A 19558-nucleotide genomic window follows, 5' to 3' on the forward strand; every position below is an offset into this window, starting at 1 on the left:
GCTTTATCGACTTTAATAAAAAAATAAAAAAAATGAATGACTTCATATGACAAATGATCAAATACTTACAGACTTTTAAAGCTTCCGTCTCGGCTTTCAGGAGGTGTAGTTCCAGACTCTATATAGCATTCAGAGATTGTGGAATAGTTGTCCGGCTACGCGAAACTAATGGCACTATGGAAAGCAGAAATGCTTCTTGTGCAGATGGAATACATATCCAGTGTAAGCAGCAGGTATATAAAATCACGGTGACATGTGCATGGTTAGAATAAATGAAAAAGAGAGCATCAGGTATAGACACACAACAAATAGCAGCTGCTATGGGATCACTTCCAATACTCTATTTGTTTTTTGTTAAACCATCTTCTGTATTTACTCCCTTGTTCTTTCGCTCACTCTTTCATTCCAGGTCATCACCAAGCCGGAGGCCCGTGTTGGCCGTTTCTCCGTTAGCCGAGCGCAGGAGGGGAGCGCAGAGGCCGGGCAGGTGCACCCGCCCCAGGCTGCTGCTAACGGGGCTGCTGGAGCAGACGGTAAACACATCCCCACCTCCTACATGAGTCAGAACAGCATCACCTCCTGCATCAGTCAGAACAACCGCACCTCCTCCTCCTCCTCCGCCAACAGCGACGACGACTCTGAGTTCGAGGACGAGGCCTTCAAGACGGAGGTGAACCGCCTCCGAGAAAAGTAGGTCCCTAGTTATCCCTCTTCTCTTCTCTTCTCTTCTCTTCTCTTCTCTTCTCTTCTCTTCTCTTCTCTTCTCTTCTCTTCTCTTGGACTTGTGACGTTAATATCTATGTCCTCATCAGAGCAGTTTCTCTTCTTGGCCGTAATCCACTTCTTTATGTCGTAAAGCTTTGGGACGAAGTCTCTGAAACTAGAATATTTAAGGGTGTCACGTTTAAATGTGACATTGGAATTTATCTCATTGGAATGTTATACCTGTCTGTCTATCTACCTGTCTGTCTGTCCCATGTCAGACACACGCGTGAGATCCAGGCGCTGCACAGCAAACAGAGAGAGGAGATAGATGGTCTGTTCACCAGGCTGGGGAAGGTAATTATAATAATAACTTTTAAGTGTGCCTGCTGCTCTTGTATGTGATTGATACTTTTTACTCACTTTGGTAACTTTTAAGTATTTGTCCTCAGCTTTGTTACTTTTTACTCAAATTGTAGATCAGCTGTGTGTGTGTGTGTGTGTGTGTGTGTGTGTGTGTGTGTGTGTGTGTGTGTGTGTGTGTGTGTGTGTGTGTGTGTGTGTGTGTGTGTGTGTGTGTGTATAAGAGGTTGTTGCTATGGGGTACATGTCCGCCCCTCCGGGCTATGGGATACATATCCGTTGATGATACGGATATGTACACGCTATGTAGGCGCAAACAACCTAGATGCTATAAATGCTATCTGCATTTCAGTTGCAATACCCTCCCTTGACAGCCCATTCATGAAACACAACATTCCTATCCGACAGGGGCGGACTGGCCATTTGCCATACCGGACATGCCCGGTGGGTCGCTGGGCCAGTGGTCCGGTGCGCCACCCCAAAAAAATATTTTGAAAAATATTTTTGCTCCCGTTTTAGGATTATTACGGACATTCCCGGGCCGCACGGCCCAATTATTAGTTCCGTTAATGTTTGGCTGGGATGCTTTTCAGCAGTGGCGTAATTTACATAGGGTTGCTGGGTTAAAACAGTGAAACTCCCCCCCCCCCCCTCCCCGGTCCGGGAGGGTGGTGGTTCGGAACAAAATGCCAGGGCTGAATTTTGGTCCCAGTCCGCCGGTTCGGAACAAAATGCCAGGGCTGAATTTTGGTCCCAGTCCGCCCCTGCTATCTGATTGTATTAAATGACGATAAACTGACCAATGTTGCACCTGTACGGATATCTTGGGTTATCCTCTTTGCGTCTGTCAAGTCTTTGTTTCATAAAAATCTCCCGTTGTCATGTTATGAGCAACCTTCTGTCAATAAATTCCTTGCAGCAATTATTTTTCAATGTGTTCGAGTTTGGAAGCGTTCGTTGTTAATCAATCAATCTACAAGTTCACATACATCAGATGATACAAGCTGATCTACAAGCTTGTAGATCAGCTTGTTTCATCTGATCTGTGCCGCGTCATTATTCCGACGGCCCATTATTCTGACGTTACGTTTATCTGACTGGCCCCATTATAACTAACCCTATCCCTAACCCTTACCCTAACCTGTGTGTGTGTGGTAGGTCCATTGGATGCGCTTGGATTACATTGGTACACAGGTAAGTAACAGGTGCTACAGATTAGCTTGATTGGCTTGGGGGGAATGACCTTTAACTGTGTGGGATGTTGGGAGGGCTATATATGGAACTATATTGGAGTTGGCCCGAACCCCATGCCATGGCTTGGTGGCGTGTCTCGCTAATCATTGGATTGCCAACCCTAACTTCCTGGGATCTAATCGAATTTTTCCAACAACCGCGGACTATTTATTATTTGAACGTGATGGAGGCACGTCGTCTCAAGCGAACTTGAGGCACGAGAGGCACCGCCGAGCAAGCTAAAGCGAGCGAGTCGCCGTGACGAACGTTGCGAAGTTCGCTTGAGCCTACTCAGGGCCGTTCGAGTTAATGTACTGTAAATCATGTTTTGGGGTGAGCGTTTGCCACTCAAAGCGAATACTGGCCAATCACAGCGCGTCTTTTCCGGTACTTTCCCAACTCCAGTGCACTAAAATAGTGCACTGGCTTGCTTGTGCTGGGAGGATAGTATATGACTTTGGGCTCTCTGACCCTGTGTTCAGGTTCCTCCTCTGGCAGTTGTTCCTCCAGTGATGGTGTGCAATCGGAGGAGACGACCCACCAAGAACAAGTCCTCAAAGTCCTCAAGAAGCAGTTCTACACAAACCAGCCAAAAGAGTCCTCTACAGCCAGGTACCCTGACCCTTAACCTTCGACCATAACTCACAACCTTGAACTCTAACTTGAAACTAAAAATAACTCGGAACCACTTCCTACAGCCAAGTACCCTAACCTTTGAGCCCTAGACATTTTTTTTCAATACTAGACATTTTACTTGGAAGTGTGTGTGCCTGTACCGATCGTGACAAGATTAGGCCTTTATAAACAGTCTGTATCAAACGCAGTGGTAGAAAAGTGCTCAAATTCTTTATTTAAGTAAAAGTACCAATACTGCAATATAGAAATACTCTGTTACAAGTAAAAGTCCAGAATTCTAAATTTACTTGAGTAAAAGTACAAAAGTATTGGCATCAAAATGTACTTAAAGTACCAAAAGTAAAAGTACTAAAATGTTTGAAAATAGCCGATCTACAAGCTCACAACGTGTCGCGATGCGACGCCTTGTGAGCTTGTAAATCGGCTATTTTCAAATAGCCTATGTATAAAATTGGCCTAAAGTGGTTAATATGTGTTTCATAATATCATAATTCATATTTGAAAAGTAACTAGTAAGTAAAGTTTTCAAATAATTGTAGTGGAGTAAAAGTATAATATTTGCCTACATTTGCCTTGATGGTGTGGAGTAGAAGTAAAAGTATTGGAAATTGGAAATACTCAAGTAAAGTACAAATACCTCAACATTTTACTAACATTTAGTAAATGTACTTAGTTACTTTACACCACTGATCAAATGTACCTACGTATGTATATACTCTGCATACTCTGGCAGGGTTGCACTGCACACCTTGTGGTCTGTTGATCTGGCTGTGGGCCTCAGTCTATTGACCAGTGGACTGCTGGGCAAGCATCTCTTCAAACTTGGAAAGATATCACCTTTATACTGACAGTAAATCTCTTAAAGCTGCTGTAGCTTACTTTGGAGAAATGAGCTGAAAGAAAACCCTGAGTCCTCTGGCCCGAAACCGAGTCAAATTGCAGCCGAGAAAGAGAGTGTGTGTGTGTGTGTGTGTGTGTGTGTGTGTGTGTGTGTGTGTGTGTGTGTGTGTGTGTGTGTGTGTGTGTGTGTGTGTGTGTGTGTGTGTGTGTGTGTGTGTGTGTGTGTGTGTGTGTGTGTGTGTGTGGGGTGGGTGGGTGGGTGGGTGGGTGTTGTGGGGGGGCTTAAAGCAGGTATACCCATTTCTTACTTATTCATTGTCCTCTCCTCTCCTCTCCTCTCCTCTGCTGTCCTCTCCTCTCCAGGCAGTACTCTATCCGCTCAGAGCGTCCCCTCCGTTTACCCTGGCCAGACGGCTCTGTTATCCCCGGCAGGGTTGGCCGATTCAGGAAGCAGCTCTCTGCTCCAGGCTCTGAAGCCGTCTCCCTCCGGTGACAACCTGGGCTCGGCCTACACCAGCGACGCCGCGCTCTCTGTGCCCAGCCTGGGCGCTCCCACTACAGGTAGGGCTGACCCACCTCTCTGTGCCCAGCCTGGGCGCTCCCACTACAGGTAGGGCTGACCCACCTCTCTGTGCCCAGCCTGGGCGCTCCCACTACAGGTAGGGCTGACCCACCGCAAGTCCCAGGCTTCCACTGGCCCTCTACTGGACTGCAAGAGAGTCAAGAGACTCAAGCAAAAGTGTTTGGAATGGTCCTGGCTTTATGTTTAGCAGAGTTAAATACAGGAGTAATCTATGTGTACAGCATTGGTTCTCAAAATGGGGTCCCGGGGTCCTTGGGGGGGGTACCAGGGGGTCCCCAGCAACATTAGTCAATATAGCGTCACAATCATTTTAACCACTTTAATCTTTTATACTTTGGCTATTCAAAAATAGCAGATCTACAAGCTCATAGCACTTCACTTCGTGCCATGCTATGAGCTTGTATATCTGCTATTTAAAAAAAATAATGAACATAATATACTGTAAGTGAAGGTTTTTGAATTATTTTTTTTAAGCGAACATTTTTAACATAAATCTTCTCTTCTGGGAGTCCCTGGCATAACATATTTTCAGATGGGTGTCCGCGACCAAATATATATCAATTTGTGGATCCTTGACATGAAAAGGTTTGAGAACCACTGGTGTAACCGTACACACACACTTTGTTTTTAATTGTGCTGCAAAACAAATGTATGCAGTCCTGTATTTGCAATGTGCTCCCTGTTGAGCTCCATTAGCTCAGCTGGTGTAAATCTACAAAACACTGGTGCATGTAAACAATCTCACAACCACACACACACACACACACACACACACACACACACACACACACACACACACACACACACACACACACACACACACACACACACACACACACACACACACACACACACACACACGTAATACAGATGTGCATGTAAACAAATAAAGAGGAGGCTGCCTGCAGGTTTAAACACTACTCCGTTTCTATTTGGATCTATTTATCTCTCTCTGCCTTTGTCTGTCTCTCTGCCTTTTTCTGTCTGTCTGTCTCTCTGTCTGTGTGATGCTGACTATTGCAATCTGTTCTTCTATCTCTTGTCTCTTCTCCTCCCTGTCTTTCTCTTATTGCCATTCTCGTCTGTCTTTCCCTGTCTTTCTCGCTTTCCTTGTCTGTCTGTCTGTCTCTCTCTCCCTGTCTTTCTCCTCTCTTCTCTCCACCACTCCTCTCTTCTCTCTCTTCTCCTCCCCTCTCTCTCTTCTCCTCCACCCTTCTGTCTCCTCTCCTCTCCTCTCCTGTCCTCTCCTCTCCTCTCCTCTCCTCTCCTCTCCTCTCCAGGCTGTGTAGGGTTCAGTTGGGGTTCGGAGCGTTTGCCGTTCAAGCCAACAGGAAGGAGGACACGCTTCCTCAGTACGCCCTGCTTGGCTCTTTGTGTGTAACGCTTAATTCCTTCCCCATCTCTTCTTCTTTGTGTTCTCTTCTTGTGTGTAACACTTAATTCCTTTCCTTCTTTGTTCTGTCTATGGATCTTTCCTTAACTTCTGCTTTGTTCTCCTTCTATCCATTAAGTCTCATTGTCTTCGTTTTCTTCCTATATAACAACAGTTGGTTACTCTTTCTCTATTTATCAATCCACCTCCATCTATCCATCCATATATCCATCCATATATCCATATATCCATATATCCATTTATCTAACCATATATCTATCTATATTTCCAAATCTTTTTAGCTTTGCTTGCTTTCTTTTCCTTTGCTCTGTAATGTGTCATTTTTCTCCATTCTTCCATTTTCTTCCTCTCCTTTTAGATGTTGTTCTGTCATTCTGCCACACATCAGACGCTAGCTCCTCTGTCATAATGACATCATAATAAAAGCATTTCCCATCATAGAATGACATCACTGCACAATAGCACCCCCCCCACACCATGACAACATGTGTTCCAACTTCCCATCACATATTGACCATGTATAGATTCATTTTATTGTTATTGTTTATTTTTGTCATTTATGATTTACTGGTTTAAATCCAGTTCTTAAACAAGTTAACCTTTTTTTTCTCTTCTCTCTCTTTTTTTTAAACTTAGATGTAGTTTATATTAAAATGTTTTACTGTTTTAAAATATTCAAACTGCAATAAGTGCTGGATATTATCAGGTATGTGTAAGTACATGGGAATTTCAGTTAAATGTCTCTAGTGATTTGCATTGGCTCTCTGAAGCACTCGGATCAGTTACTATTACAGGCATCTTACATGTAATTACACATACCATAATATAACAAGTTGCCATGGTTACGCGACCCAGATAGAAGGTGCTTCTGAGCCCTCTGCAGCTCAACCCCTCTCCTATCCTTCCCTCCTCTCCTTCCCTCCCTTCCTTCCTTCCTTCCCTTACCTCCCAGCTGGGTCTCAGAGCTCTGTATGAAAGCAACAGCTTTAAGGCCCGATCACACCAGCATGCACTGTATGACACCGTGTGTGTGGCTGTGCACCAACACAAACCAGACTGATTAACTGAACATTTAAATGAACTTATATAAGTCATATAAATGATTAAAATATGATAGTATTTAGTAACCTGCCGTCGGCGGTTCTCAGAGTCTATTTTAACCCATTTAGACCGGGAACACATCTGTGTCATTTTTAGAATTCTTTGGCTTTTCAAAAATTAGCAGATATACAAGCTCATAGCACGGCACAGAGTGCTGCGCTATGAGCTTGTATATCTGCTATTTTAGAATTTCATATTCTACAAATGACTTCTAAATCCGTGGTTCCCAAACATTTTTATTTCAAGGACCCCCAAAAGTTTGTGTATTTGACCACGGACCACCCATCTCAAAATATGTTCTTCCAGGGACCCCCAGAATCAAAGATTTGATTTTTTTTATTTTTATGTCTGCTTTAAAAATATATATATTCAAAGATTTGCAGAAATTTTCACGATAAGAAAAAAAAAAGCAGATCTACAAGCTCATAGCGCACTTGTATATCTGCTATTTTTGAATAGCCAAAGAAATCTAAAAATGACACATGTGCTGATACTTGGCGGCATATAATGTAGACAACGTAATTGTATGTGAAAATAGGCTAGATAAAATAGGCAGTGATTGTGGTTCTGAATCACTGTTATATGTTTAGCCTGGGGGGGCTTTGAGCTTGGTTGTAGTCCCAGGCACTACAAAGTCTTAATCCGGCCCTGGATGTGTGATGTCACGCTACAGTACATGTTAACCATGGATAACCATGAACCGTGAACACTCATTATGACGCATTTACAAAAAATGCCCAAACGATTGTAGCAATGGGTAGGCAGCAAAGTACAGAAAATTCGGCTTCAAGGAAGGATCGCGTAGAGTTCGATTAACTTGAGAATTTGCATTGACCAATAACAAACCTGCTTTGACTGTGTTGACCTCTGATAGGGCTGGAGCAGTTGCATTGGGGAGGAAGCCAAAATATAATTGTAGCTTTGTCTCATAACACTATTTTGTACAATTCTGCTCTGCCAGAATATAAATCGAAACATAAAGCATGTGTCATGGTTTACGTTCAGCCGTGAGGCAAGGATGGATCGATTGAAACCTTTATTTCTCGAAAAGAAAACAAACATACTGAGATAGTGAGATTTGGAATCAAGTTATTAATTTGTCATGGTTTGCAGTCATGAGGCAGGGATAGATGGTCTACTTCATTTAATTGTACATTTGTCAGCAAGCTTCTGGTTCCACAAGGACATGCAAATTAATGTCACTCTGACTGGTTCTGATGTGATCGGGCCTTTGAATGGTAGAATCTGTGTCAGATTTTCAGCTGTCATTGATGGTAGAAAACTGAATCGCGTTTATTAGTATTTCACTTTTTTCTAGCTGTTAAAAATGAATCATCATTAAGGATTAATTGTAGAGTGGGATTTCAATTAATGTCATTATAATTACTGTTGCAAACTTGCGACCCAGTTCTGCTGTGGCCCACATGAGCTGTACAGAGGACCTCAGAAACATCTCAGAACCAGGGTTTGGTCACCCAAGGAGTCTATTCAGCATTCATTTAAACAAGTAATTATAAACTAAATGAATCCTAACACATAATGTGCAAATTGTCATTTTGATGGTTTCATTTTACAGTAATCTGTGTTATGGTTCACATCATTCGGGGATTTAAACTCGGACATTAAAGAAATACTTCACCCCCCCCCCCCCCCCCCCAAAATGTATGGCTCACCCTGTGAAGCCTTGAAAACATGGAATTGATAGAAAACTAGGAAATTATGAGGATCTCTGGATCCACGTCAAACGGTGTGCCTCCCATGTGGATCTCGGACTTCATCTGGCCGGGCCAGTGACTTCAGCCATCTATGATAAATCAAGCAATCTCAGCCCTGTTACAAAAATGTTTAAATATTTGTAAAAGTATAAAACATGAATGTGGCCTATACTGTTAGCGTGATTAATTGTCACTCAAATAATTGCGATTAACAATTTCATTGTGTGTTTGGCCATTGAACATTGGGACGTATGAATAAAATAAAAAACAGGGCATATATGATAAATAACTTAAATATACAAAGACATTATTAACATATTTAATAGTATGTATTTTATACCAAATTATAAATGTAAAAATACATATAAATGTATGTAAAAATAGCAGAAATAGCTGATCTACAAGCTTACAACACGTCACGTTTCAAGAAGTGACGCGTTGTAAGCTTATAGATCTGCTGTTTTTAATATTTGAAAATGAAACAAAGTTGAAAAATGTTTGAACATGTAGACGATTATGTAAAAAATGATTGCGATTATCTCAAATAATTGCAGTTAGGCGATTATGTACGGATACGGTCCAGCAGTTTGGGACGCACGCACGCACGCGCACACACACACACACACACACACACACACACACACACACACACACACACACACCTACACACACACACACACACACACACACACACACACACAGACAGACCCTCTCTTGCAGAGCCACGCGGTAAAATGTATTTTGGGGTGAAGTATTGAGGTCCATAAGGTTAGCAGCCTTGTGTTGTGACATCACTCTGGGGGGATGGGACTATTGGGACGTGACATCCCCTGGAAGGCAGCCATCTTTAGTCAATGGCAATTCTATTTGAGTGACCCAACCCTGAGTTAACTGTTTGTTCGGGTACTTTTAAGAACTCATAGTCCCAGGATGCATTGTGTGTGAGATTGATGTGGTTTGTGGGGCGGGGCTTTAACTCTTGACTCTCTCCCCAAATCGTACAATCAACAGGGAAGATGGTGAAAAAAGTCTGCCCCTGCAACCAGCTCTGTAGTAACTATCTCTCTTTTTGGCCTTTTCATCCATCCATCCATCCATCCTCCCCTCTCTCTGTCCCTCAATCCATCCTCCCACTTACCTCCTCCACCCTAATACCTGACTTATACTTAGTTACATAACTAAGTATAACTCAGGCTTATACTGTGTGTGCTGCTGCCCCATCAATCCCTAGTCAGGTTTGAGGTCATTTCAGTTCAGTTACTTGTGGTTGGTGTTAAGCCGTGACCTATGTCAGAACAATTTCCGGGTCCAAGTGTGTGTTTTGCCAATATGCGCAGTGCTGTGTCCCTCACTGTTTTAACAGATCTGAGACTAAAATAAAAACTGAAGTGTCATTCTACCGCTTTCCTGACAACGACAAAGAGAAGAGGAAATCATTATTTTATATATATAAATATAAACAAAAAATAACATAATATTAATAATAATAATAAATAATAATATATAATAAATATGTATATAAATACATATATTAGCCTAATTTGTACTGTCTATGATATAAGCATTAAGACCCTTTTTAACCCTCAATGGTTCCGTTTCTGAAAAAGGAGGTTATTGCAAAAAGATTTACGGGTTCTGACATGTTTGTTTACAATGAAGAGCGGACGGCACTTGGTGCCTCTTGGACCCGGAAGTGACGTTGGACTACAAAAAGACGTCAGACTTAAAAACCGAATAGACATAATGTATGTAGACAATGGCCGCTGGATGGTACGCCAACGTTGCCGCCATATTGGGCCTGAACTACATGTCTGGCATTTGTAACAAACCAAACCACTTACAAGCAGTGGTGGAAAAAGTACTCACGTTTTTTACTTAAGTAAAAGTATCAATACTGCAGTATAGAAATATCCCATTTCACAAGTTCAACATGTATAAAAATCTTTTGAAGATCTACAAGCTCACTATGTGATGCATTGCAAGCTTGTAGATCGGCTATTTTCAAATGGCCGAAATGTATATAGGGCTGAAGTGGTTCATGCATGTTTTGTAATTATAATCTAGATCTACAAAGTAACTACAGTAGTAACTACAGCTGTCAAATAATTGTAGTGTAGTAAAAGTACAATATTTGCCTCTGAGATGTAGTGGAGTAGAAGTAATAGTAAAATTGGAAATATTCCACTAAAGTAAAAAATCCTCAAAAGTGTACACAAGTACAGTACTTGAGTAAATGTACTTAGTTACTTTACACCACTGCTTAAAGGTCCGCTGGTCATGATGATTTTAATTGTGGATAGCTCTCCTGACATACGTGCTTCAGGAGGTGTGGCTTAACAGGAACAATATGGTTAGCGCGTCGACGCGCGCGGTACAACAGTCATTACAGTATCTACTGTATATCCTTAGCAGCGTTACCGTAACGACTTCCAATACAGCAGATGTACTCTGTTAACTGAAACCAAGCAGAACTATACATTATGTTTCAATGACATGTATTTAAAACTTTTTTGTTGCTGTGGAATTTCTGAACATTGAACTTATTTTCTAAAGCAAAATAACTATTTGAAATCGCGGACTGAATTGAAATCAGGTTTGTCTCATTATCTGCATACATTCGACATACATGCACGTATGAATGTGCATGTATGCACGCTCATACGCTCATACGCGTGCGTGCGTACACAAACACACACACACACACACACACACACACACACACACACACACACACACACACACACCATACTCCCCGTGATGTTGTCTCGCCCCCCTCCCTTTCCTTAGCATGGCTTGCTGTCTGGACTACATTTCCCAGAATTCCATGCTGCTGCACACCGTCATGACTCAGAGTACCCCCCCTCACTTTTATTTTCCTCCATTTTATTTACCATGACACAGCAGAACGTAGCTTATAACACAGAGTATACTGTAGTTTATAGAGGCTTAATTACATTAAGCCTCTATAAAGCCTTTATCTAACAAGATCTAACATTTAAACGATGAGTGTTAACACATTAACAGTTCTCTGAAGTGTCAAAATGTATGTTAGAGTAAACTTACCACCTAACTAGATGTTTAGAACAGAATAGATAGAACCTCTAAAATCACTGTTTCTCAAGGACCAGGGGTCCAACTGGACCCTTTTGGGTCTGTAACTCTGAGAGTGTACAAATGGAATCAAACCATTTGCACGTCCTTTAAATGAGAGTTAAATGAACACTGAGGATTTTACAGTGTAGATTTGGAGGGACCCCATAACAGAAGATTTGGGTTGTTGAAAATTATTACACATTTTCCACAATTGTTTCAAGATTTTTAAAAACCTTTTGACAATAGCAGAGCTACAAGCTCACGGCGCATCACAAGTGATGTTGATGTCATATTATTAACACATTTTGCTGGGGACCCCTGGAACCCCCTCAAGAACCCCGGACCCCAATTTGAGAACCAGAGAGAGACTTGTGATTATCTATCCAGCCTGAAAACTGTGCCATCACTGCAGTCAGCCTGGCTGTTTAGAGAAGGGCAGCGCTCCATCTAATGGCCAGAGAATGAACTGCAGTTTCAAGACAAACACACACACACACACACACACACACACACACCACAGTTAGGAATGTGCATCTATTGCAAAAGCAAACTGCAGTAATGAGGTCATGTGTTTTAAACCACTGGTTCTCAAAGTGTGGTCTGGGGACCCCCAGGGGTCCTTGGGGGGGGGGGGGTTCCAGGGTGTCCCCAGCAAAATGTGTTAATATAGCATCACAATAATTTGAACCACTTTAACCTTGTATACTTTGGCTATTTTAGAAAAATCTTGAAAATTTGTGAAAACCATTGAATATATATATATTTTTAAGCGAACATTTGTAACTCAAATCTTTGCTTCTGGGGGTCCCTGGAACAAAATACTTGAGATGGGGGTCCGCTGCCAACTACATATCATTTTGGGAATCCTTGACATGAAAGAACCAGTGTTTTAAACCACACATGCTCTGACTCAGACATTAGGAATGTGGGATTAATATTGAGTAAATATTATGCATTAAATGCTGCTAAACGTCATATTATCAACATCTGCAACGACAATACTTTTGGTAAAACCATGCGATGAAGTCAGTTTCTTCACCCACCATTACTGCTGCATTGCTTTGTAGGACAGAATGTTTACAGTACAATACCATGAGGCAGTGGTTCTCAAAGTGGGGTCTGGGGACCCCTAGGGGTCCTTGACGGGGTCTCCTGGGGGTCCCCCAGTTAAATTATTGGCAGTAGGGAACCAAATGTACCCTTCCAGGTCTGTAACTCTGAGAGTTATGTGGGTCCGTAGCCCCTAATTCATACCATTAAGTCCTTGAAATTAAAAGGTTTGAGAACCAGTTGCATAATGGATCATAATGAACAAAAGTTTAACCCATTTAGACCTGTAACGCATCTGTGTCATGTTTAGATGTATATTTGGCTATTCAAAATACAGCAGATATACAAGCTATGAGCTTGTAGATCTGCAACAAAACAAAAAAAGCGAAGATTTGTGCAAATCTTTGAATATATATATATATATTTAAAGCGAAAATGTTTAACTCAAATCTCAAAAATGTATCCACGGACCCCCATCTGAAAATATTTTGTTCCAGGGACCTCCAGAAGCAAAGATTTGAGTTAGAAATGTATATATTCAAAGATTTGCACAATGTGCTGCGCTATGAGCTTGTAGATCTGCTATTTTTTAATAGCCAAAGAAATCTAAAGTGACACAGATGCGTTCCCGGTCTTAATAGGTTAATTGAAATAATAATAATAATTCTGTTTACGTATTTGTAATCATTTTTTCTCCATATCTCTCTCTCTCTCCATATCTCTCTCTCTCTCTCTCTCTCCCTCGCTCTGTCTCTCTCTCTCCCTCGCTCTGTCTCTCTCTCTCTCTCTCTCTCTCTCTCTCTCTCCCTCGCTCCGTCTCTCTCTCTCTCCCTCGCTCTGTCTCTCTCTCTCTCTCTCTCTCTCTCTCTCTCTCTCTCTCTCTCTCTCTCTCTCTCCATATCTCTCTCTCTCTCTCTCTCTCCCTCGCTCTGTCTCTCTCTCTCCCTCGCTCTGTCTCTCTCTCTCTCTCTCTCTCTCTCTCTCTCTCTCCCTCGCTCCGTCTCTCTCTCTCTCCCTCGCTCTGTCTCTCTCTCTCTCTCTCTCTCTCTCTCTCTCTCTCTCCCTCGCTCCGTCTCTCTCTCTCTCCCTCGCTCTGTCTCTCTCTCTCTCTCTCTCTCTCTCCAGGGACCACCAGCACCAATGCAGTAGGTGGTCCGTGTATGTCGAGTCATCATGCTGGCTCCCAGTCTCTGTCCACCAGTGTGTCTGCCCCGCCCCACCCCAGGAAAGGAACCTTCACCGACGACCTTCACAAGCTGGTGGACAACTGGGCTAGAGACGCCATGAACCTTTCCCAGGTGAGACACAGCAGTCTAAAAGGGATAGTTCACCCAAAAAAAATTGACCAGCAGCAGTTCCGGTAGGAGGTCTCCTACCAGAACCGCTGCCTACCGGTCCGCTGGTCATCAAATTATTGGATTCGGAATGCGACAAAAACTAAAAAGATATTCATGAATTCAAGTCTCCATTTGGTGACTAATCGATAGAAAAAAGTGAACTATCTCTTTAATATCATCATTCCACTGAAGTTGTTTTACTTTTCTTGTTTTCTTCTCCCCCCCACTTAAAGCGTCTTTGGGTACTTAGAAAAGTGCTATATCAATTTTAGATATTATTATTAAATGTAAAGTGCAATATAAATAAAATGTATTATTATAATTCACTTTAAAAAAAAAACATACTGTTATTGTCTACGTAAGACAAGTTGGTTTGGTATAAAAACCTAATTTCTTAATGTAACCAAGTATCCTGTATCATAACATAACTACATGTCCAATTTTAACAAACTAAATCATTTGAAAATTCTTTGAGAACTCATGATGACTCATTTTGGAGAGACCACCTGCTTTCACAGACATACGTCGCTCCAATGAACAGCAGCAGCCATATATGTGTAAGCTGCACTCAGGTCAAGTTAGTTGACCTGCACACACTCAGGTCAAGTTAGTTGACCTGTCAACTCCCAGTTATGTTACAGCTTCATGTGACATCAGCCATTTGTAAAGGTTTAATGCAGGGAAAATAAGTGTGTGTGTGTGTGTGTGTGTGTGTGTGTGTGTGTGTGTGTGTGTGTGTGTGTGTGTGTGTGTGTGTGTGTGTGTGTGTGTGTGTGTGTGTGCGAGTGCGAGCGCAAAATGCTATGGCTACCGATGATTATGTTAATCAATTGTGAAATTGATCCAGGGCAAGAGAAGTGCCAAACAGCTGCCACAGACGCAGACCCAGGGACACAGCTACGAGGTTAGAGACACACATACAGTGGTGGAAAAAGTACTATTTATTTTTATTTAAGTAAAAGTATCAATACTGCAATGTAGAAATAATCTGTTACAAGTAAAAGTCCAGATTTCAAAATGTACAAAGGTATTGGTATCAAAATGTACTTACATACCAAAAGTAGAAAGTACTCATTATGCTGAATGTCCCTTTTTCAAATGTATAAAATGTATAAAATGCATACAAATATGTTGGAAAACAGGAGATCTACAAGCTCACAATGCGTTGCATCGCAACGCATTGTGAGCTTGTAGATCGGCTATTTGCAAATGGCCGAAATGAATATAGGGCTGAAGTGGTTTCGTAATAATAATCAAAATTTTCAAATTAACTAGTAACTAAAAGTATTAAAATAACTGTAGTGGAGTAGAAGTACAATATTTGCCTCTGAGATGTAGTGGAGTAGAAGTAAAAGTACGGTGCTTGAGTACATGTATACTTAGTTACTCTCTCTCTCTCTCTTTCTCCAGGTGGTCCAGTCAGCCAATCCAGGCAGGAAGTACTCTGCTCCCAGCCAGCTGTGTCCCAGCAGCGTGGCCGCGCTGGCCGGCGTCTCCGCCACGTCTCTCGCCTCCGCCCGCAAGGGGTCTCTGTGCCGCCCCGCCTCCTCCTCCAGCCCTCCGCTGGCCCCCCAGTGGAGGGGGGTCCAGTGGTGCGGCCCCGCCAACAACCAGGTCCCGACGCGCCCCGAGTCCCCGCTGACCAGCGCCTCCCAGCCCCTGAGCCCCTCTTACCCGGGGAGCACGCTGGGCGGAGGAGGAGCAGGAGGAGGAGGCCAGATCCCAGGCTCCGCTCCGCTCCAGGCTTTCCACCTGACCGGCACGCTGCAGAAGTCTGTCAGTAGCCCCGGGAAGCCAGACCTCAGGACCACATAGCGGCCGTCCAGACCGCTGCCTGCCTGGAATGGAACAGAGAAGTGATGTGTGTGGCTGTGGGAGCGGAGCGTGTGGAGGGGACAAGGAAAGGGACATGGAAAGGACATGACCCGTTTTTTAAAGGAACAAGGAGTTAGTGTGTCTCCTCATCACCTCTCAATGCTTCTGTCATTGTGTGTGTGTGTGTGTGTGTTAGCACTGGAGGATTGCCACACACACACACACACACACACACACACACACACACACACACACACACACACACACACACACACACACACACACACACACACACACACACACACACACACAGATTGAACACACACACTTACACTCCTGTATTGCAGAGACTTGACTGTGTGGTTTTCACAGCCGGAAACGAAAAAAAAAAAACCCCAAAAAAAACTGCTGAAGGAGAAAAAAGAGCGTTTTGGATGCAACGCTCCAAAGGCCAAAGAGGGTTTGACAGGGTTTGGCGTGTGAGATGATTCATGGGCTTCCGTTACTTGGGTTCACTTTGTGCCATTGTGTGCTCGCAATTTAATTAAAACCCATTTTCTGCTTGGAGGGATGCAAAAAAAGTGCTATTGCAAGAATGGAGGGATGTGGGGAAACGTAAGAATGACAGTGGTTTATTGGAAGAGCGCCAGCGTCTTTGTCCACTGGTCCTCTAGCCTTATATCTAGTAGTGCTGAACAGATGCATGTGAGCCATGCTGGGCGTTTTGCCACTGCAGTTACTATGCAGCAACCGAAGCCCAGTTCAATGCATGGAGATCTTTACTAGGAGTTGGAATGTCTTTTTTCTCTTAAGCGCTACAAACATGCTTTAGCTCTCAGTCAACACTGTCGGAAACAATAGAACATCCTTTAAAGTTCAACCGAATAGGATAAAAAGTCGGCGTTGTCGAAAGCTTTATATTTAAAAAGTTACCTAAGACCTTAAAGAAGCGAGGCTACAAAGAAAATGTGTCTTTTGTGCCTTTTTAAGTTGATCCAGATTCAACTTGAAGCATTGTAAGCAAGTCAGCACACCAACAGTCTGGAGCACTCTATCGCCACCCAGTGGTCACTTCCAACTAAGCAATTTGGCTTCCTCAGTTGAGCACAATATCAGCGCACAAAAGATAATGATATTAGGTGAGTAGTAGAGTGTGACGATGGTAGGGTGGAGATCAGTAAGTTCATAAAACATATTTTCCGGAAATGTGTTGTTCAAATGTTACATCAGCAGAATGTCGCGTACATCATTGGGTTTGATTTCAGTTTGTATTTTTTTACATTTTGTGTTTGATTGTACATCGTGTACATGCCAGTGTGATGGAGGTGAACTGGTCTGCAATATAAAACTGGTTTGAAACGTAAACCAGGGTCCCTAATGAAAAGCAAGGCTTGGAGTGTACAGCAGGTTTGGAGTGTTTCAGGACTGATAGAACTTACTAAACCAGGAACAAAGATGAACATGCTTCGTCTCTTCTCTGTCACTAACCAACGCCCCCAGCCCCCTTGAGACAACATAGTGAGAGATGGCAGGACAGATACAGGTTGGATGGAGAGCAATAGAGAGAGGGGTGTCTGTGTCCTAGCATCCATAGTAGTACACTGCTTCTGACAGTGTTAGGGAACGGAGTGGCTCGGCGCACACTTGATGGTACACTAATTGTACCATCTCCTGAAAAGTGAAGTATGGTTTGGACAGTTTTAATTATTTTTTACCATGGATCTATTGAGTGATGAGGAAATTAAACTATATGTTTATCAAAACGGACTAAATAATTGGTAGTGTACTATGACTCCTTAGTAGTGGACTGGGTCCCCATGGTAGTGTACTATATCCCCTTGGCAGTGTACTAGATCCCCTTGGCAGTGTACTAGATCCCCTTGGCAGTGTACTAGATCCCCTTGGCAGTGTACTAGATCCCTTTGACAGTGTACTAGATCCCCTTGGCAGTGATCCCCATGGCAATGTTGTAGATCCCCATGGCAGTGTACCAAATCCCCATGGCGGTGTACTAGGTCTCCTTGGCAGTGAAGTGAATGGACACATAAGATGATAGAAACAACACATCCTCTACCGTCCAACCACTCGCTCCATCCGTCCCTCTATCTGTCCCTCTGTCTCTCTCTCCTCTCTTTGTTGCCTCTTTGCGTTGCAATAATAGAAACCTTGTTGAAAATGTGTCGCCCAAATATGTTGTGAATAAAAGTGGCCTTGTTACCGTAATAACGGCAGTCTCTGTACAGCGTTAGAATGTCGGCCATGATGATTCCATTTGGTTCTGGTGTTTACTGTTTAGTTTTTCCTCATTCGTTTACTTGGGTTTGTTCTGCTTGTTCACCCCAGTTTGCGTTCTGAAATGCACACAAATGCAGACGCTCATACACACAAACACCTACTGTAGCGCACCTCATCTCAGCTTTTAGTTTATAAATACAAAATTATATTATTATCATGTTATTATTGTTACTGTTATGTTGTTTATGAATATCATTATATTTAAAACAAACAGAAACAAAGGCAGGCGTTATGTGAACAGAGAGTGTTAGTTTAACTCTTGAGTGTAAAAGTAGACCTGTAAGGGTCTATTCTTACACACTCCCATGTGGAAACACTGTGATTCTTCTTTGTTACTATTGTTATTAGAGAAATGTTGTTGGACGCTAGTTTTAGGTGAAAAATAAAGTTGACAAAATAAAGATTTAAACACCATTTGGATTCAATTATCTTTCAATTCAATTTTCTTTTTCTTTTTCAGAAAATAATGAACCTGTCTTTGCAATAACAAGAGTCCTTAAAACTCCAATCAGTCCAATCAGAAAACCAATCATCCTACCAAAAGCTGTTTTCAATTAACCTACTTAATTGAAATGAAGGGCAATTGACCTCAAATTAAATCCCAATTTTAAAAAGTGTGAATGTCGGGATGGTGAATATTTAGGTAAAAAAGTAATGCTAGCTATAAATATTTGTATTTAATGAATACAGTACAATACAGTGCTATATATCAGACACTTTAAATAACCTGAACATTTGTTCTTTGATAAATGTGATTGTATAAGATGTTGGTGTCCATTTCAATGTACTTGAATAACTTTGCAGTTTTATATTTCTCCAGCCCCCTGGTATCTCTTCTTATAGGAACCTTTAAACAGCCAAGTTCAGTGTGTGTGTCTAAAATGTCGCAGGTTATGACTGGGGTTTAGTTTTCATACCGTGAGGAATTACACACATGTAAAAATAAAGATGGATAACAGACAAGTGATGAACCATCTCCTGTAGTGCGTTGTTGTAATGTTGATATTTGAACGTACAGTAGGTTTGGGGGCCTCAAAACTTGTAACAAGTTGATCTAGAAAGATATTTTGTCAGGTTCTGGATGTTCCCATGGGATTGAATGGGAAATGTCCTTTGAAGTGTTTGAAGTATTTGTGTGACATGTGTGACATGTGTCGTGTGTTTGTGTGTCTGTGTGTTCAGGGATTCGCTTCATTTTATATTTGGGGTTTTAATGTAGATATTGGTTGTAGACAATCTGATGTAGAGTATGGGTGAGGCTCTGTTCCATTGTAGCTGAAGCTTGAATTCCTCTACTACACTGGGAGTAAGACCGGACCCATCTACAGCTTGCATGTAACATTCATAAATAAATACATCAATTAATTAATGTGACACATCGTGAACTTCTAGATCAGTTATT

The 19558-nt window shown here is 42.2% G+C and overlaps 1 protein-coding gene across 3 annotated transcripts in view; it reads left to right on the forward strand.

Moving 5' to 3' along the window:
* The window catches only part of wnk1b (WNK lysine deficient protein kinase 1b), a 112416-nt gene extending 93846 nt beyond the window's left edge, over positions 1-18570 (forward strand). For all 3 annotated transcript variants that reach the window (XM_084050434.1, XM_084050436.1, XM_084050435.1), the window contains 7 exons: positions 410-690; positions 984-1059; positions 2781-2910; positions 4138-4335; positions 13835-14007; positions 14894-14950; positions 15457-18570. In XM_084050434.1, coding sequence (XP_083906560.1) covers positions 410-690; positions 984-1059; positions 2781-2910; positions 4138-4335; positions 13835-14007; positions 14894-14950; positions 15457-15861 — 1320 coding nt within the window. In that variant the 3' untranslated portion in view covers positions 15862-18570. The remainder of the gene's footprint in view (positions 1-409; positions 691-983; positions 1060-2780; positions 2911-4137; positions 4336-13834; positions 14008-14893; positions 14951-15456) is intronic.
* The last annotated feature ends 988 nt before the right edge of the window (positions 18571-19558 follow it).

Source organism: Gymnoscopelus microlampas (assembly GCF_963454915.1).
Source record: "Gymnoscopelus microlampas genome assembly, chromosome: 23".
Taxonomy (NCBI): domain Eukaryota; kingdom Metazoa; phylum Chordata; class Actinopteri; order Myctophiformes; family Myctophidae; genus Gymnoscopelus; species Gymnoscopelus microlampas.